Here is a 3,373-nt window from a genome sequence, read left to right as displayed (position 1 = left end):
AGAATAGGGATTACTTTGTGTCAATGGGTAATTATACATCTGAGCATACAAATATGACGTGCAGAGTTTCCTAAGGCTCCATTCTGGGGCCTCTTCTGTTTAACATCTACATGCTTCCACTGGCCCAGATTATGGAAAACAACAAAATAAGTTACCATAGTTATGTGGACAACACACAAATGTACATAAACTTATCGCCAGTGGACTATAGTCCAATACAAAAACTGTGCATTGAACAACTTAACGGCTGGATGTGCCAGAACTTTCTGAAATTAAATGAAGGAAAAACTGAGGTGGTTGTTTTTGGATCAAAAGAGGAACGATTAAAAGTCTGTGCTCAGCTTCAAACAACAATGTTAAAAACAACAGACAAAGCCAGAAATCTTGGTGTAGTCATGGACTCTGACCTGAATTTTAACAGCCACATCAAGCAAATTACAAAGTCAGCCTATTATCACCTTAAGAATATATCAAGGGTTAAAGGACTTAAGTGTCAACAAAATTTGAAAAAAACTGGTCCATGCTTTCATCTTCAGTAGACTTGACTACTGTAACAGTGTCTTTACAGGTCTTCCTAAAAAAAAATCAATCAGACGGCTGCAGCTGATTAAGAACGCTGCTGCTCGGGTCCTCAAGAAGACCAAGAGACTGGATCACATCACTCCAGTTCTGAAGTCTTTACACTGGCTTCTTGTGCCTCAAAGAATTGATTTCAAATTACTTTTGCTAGTTTATAAATCACTAAACGGTTTAGGGCCAAAATACATTTCTAATCTGTTACTACACTATGACCCCACCGGACCTCTCAGGTCATCTGGAATAGGTCTGCTTTCTGTCCCAGAATTAAATGGGGTGAAGCAGCGTTCAGTTTCTAAGCTCCTCAAATCTGGAACAAACTTCCAGAAAACTGCAGATCCGCTGCAACTCTCAGTTCTTTTAAATCACTGCTGAAGACCTTTCTTTTTGATGTTGCCTTTCTTCAAATTATGTTAATTTCTTTAATGTTTAATTTCTTATACTGCACTGTAATTTTTATTCTTGTGTTTTATCTGTTTTTATTTTTAACTGTTTCGTCTGTGTTTTATCTGTGTTTTATTTTTTAACTGTTTTTTTTTTAAAACTGTTTTTGTGTAAAGCACTTTGAATTGCCCTGTTGCTCAAATGTGCTATACAAATAAAACTGCCTTGCCTTGCCTAAAGTTGCAGAAAGCTGCTGCTGTTTCAATCCTGTCGGCTCTCTGCAGCAATGCTCCATTCCTCCAGCGACTGACGCGCGTGTGCACACACACAAACCCACAAGGTGGATGCAGGAAAAAACGGAGATAAGACACACAGATGACCGAAATTGAGGACAGCTATGCTACGTACATGCAATGATAAGTTAAAGTCCAATAAGTACTTTATCTTTAACAGTACTTTAACAGTATGAATGTGTGTCTCTGCCTAGGATAGGAAATTAACTAACACCTTCATTGCAACAAATGTACAAAAGGCATTACAACTTTTATCTCTTAATTTTTTACAAAAGCTCCCGCGAAATCCGGCATTTTGGGCCACAACAATCTTTAAAAAAGGCTGCAAAATCCTAGCGGGACTAACAATTTACTTAACAAGTAAATTGCCAAAATATTCTCTGCTCTGATAGCCGACAGCTGTCCACTCTGAGCGCATTCACCGTCAAACACTCTCTCAGGTAACCTACACATATAGCCCCAAGCTATTCCTTAAAGGAGCTTCCCCGGTTTTGTATGTAACACAAAGAGAGGCTGCCAGAGCTTCTTTTATTTGGTCCAAAAGTCCGAACCATCGAAAAAATGCTTTCACACTATAAATGAACCGGACCATGGTTCAGTTAGATCCGGACCGACACCATCTCTTTTGATCAGACCAAAATTTGGTCTTTTGCTCCAGACCGTGGTCCAAGGCACCTTTCTCACCTGCAATTTTTGTTTGGACCAAACTGAAAAGCCTGAGAGTCTGGACCAAATGACGTATGTGTGAAAACGCCCTGAGATGCAAAGACTAAGTACCTTTTTGACAACATTCAGTTTATCTGGAGCATGGTCAAACAGGGTGTCGAAAGCATCGCGCTCTGTGAAAAACAAACAAAATACATTTTCATCAAAAAGCAAAATGTGAATATTCCAGGAAAATAAATTGTTCAATACACCCTTCTTAATGAGGACATACCATGTCTGCCAGAGAAAGCCCTAAGAGAAAGAGGAAAGAAATAGGAAAAAAAGGGATGACAAAGCACATACATTTCACACTTGAATATTTATAGAAAACAAGGGGAAATGAAAGACAAGTGCTTCCAGTTCAATTACAGAGGAATGTAGAAAATAGAGGATTATGTCACAAAAATGACAATACAATATTGTAGCTAGGGTATCATAAATTGATTAACAATAAACAGAGGTTCACCTTGGGTATTCAAATAACCTGGGCATCATCACTGGGTTGTTCACAATGATACATACTATTGCACAATGTAATTATCTCAACCGCAGAACAATACTGTTTAGTATTGATACAAAGAATAAAGACGTGCCTTACTGTACATGAATGTTTTCTATGGGAATTGAGGGCCTTTTGTGTTTATTATTACAATGTTAGCATTTTGGAGAATGTTGTTATGGGAAAGGGTCAGGTGATTTTGGAGGGTAGGGAACACTGCAATGTGAGTGTCCCAGAGGAAGTGATATCGCAATAGGCAGGCCAGCAAGAAATGGCAGACACACACACACACACACACACACACACACACACACACACACACACACACACACACACACACACACACACACACACACACACACACACACACACACACACACACACACACACACACCATTGACCATTGCACAGACCTGCCTGCCTTTACCATCACGTGTGTGTGTGTGTGTGTGTGTGTGTGTGTGTGTGTGTGTGTGTGTGTGTTATTAACAGTGTATCCAGCTACCATGACAAAATGTGTGTTTTGGCCCGGTGTTATCTATTCCACTGCTGTCAGGCTGCAGGACAGCCTCATAGGGAGACGATACGTGTGTGTGTGTGTTTGTGTATGTGTGTTTTTTAAATTGTCTAATTCTTCAGCTAAGGGTGCCATTACATTCCTTGTTGAAATACAATGGCTGTCTATCCATATTATGATTTAAATTCTAATTAAAAAAAAACAAAAACATGCAAGTTAGCTTGCTAGCTAATGTCTGCAAAATGCTACGTCTTTGTAAGCTGCATGTTTTTAACCCTTGTGTTGTCTTAACTTTCTGGACGCTCTCGTATCCCTCGGGTCAAATTGACCCGAGGGATACAAAATAATTCAGAAATAAAATTTTATTACATAATCTATTAACAAATATTGTCTTTATCT

The 3,373-nt window shown here is 39.0% G+C and overlaps 1 protein-coding gene across 1 annotated transcript in view; it reads right to left on the bottom strand.

The window, feature by feature from the left end:
- The window catches only part of parvaa (parvin, alpha a), a 48,192-nt gene that overhangs the window by 28,443 nt on the left and 16,376 nt on the right, over positions 1-3,373 (bottom strand). The window contains exons 8-9 of the mRNA XM_032511736.1: positions 2,191-2,210; positions 2,031-2,092 (exon numbers count right to left, since the gene is read on the bottom strand). Of these exons, the coding sequence (XP_032367627.1) occupies positions 2,031-2,092; positions 2,191-2,210 (82 nt within the window). The remainder of the gene's footprint in view (positions 1-2,030; positions 2,093-2,190; positions 2,211-3,373) is intronic.

The sequence above is a fragment of the Etheostoma spectabile genome, unplaced genomic scaffold (assembly GCF_008692095.1).
Source record: "Etheostoma spectabile isolate EspeVRDwgs_2016 unplaced genomic scaffold, UIUC_Espe_1.0 scaffold456, whole genome shotgun sequence".
Lineage (NCBI taxonomy): Eukaryota > Metazoa > Chordata > Actinopteri > Perciformes > Percidae > Etheostoma > Etheostoma spectabile.
This window is presented reverse-complemented; position numbering and strand designations above follow the sequence as displayed.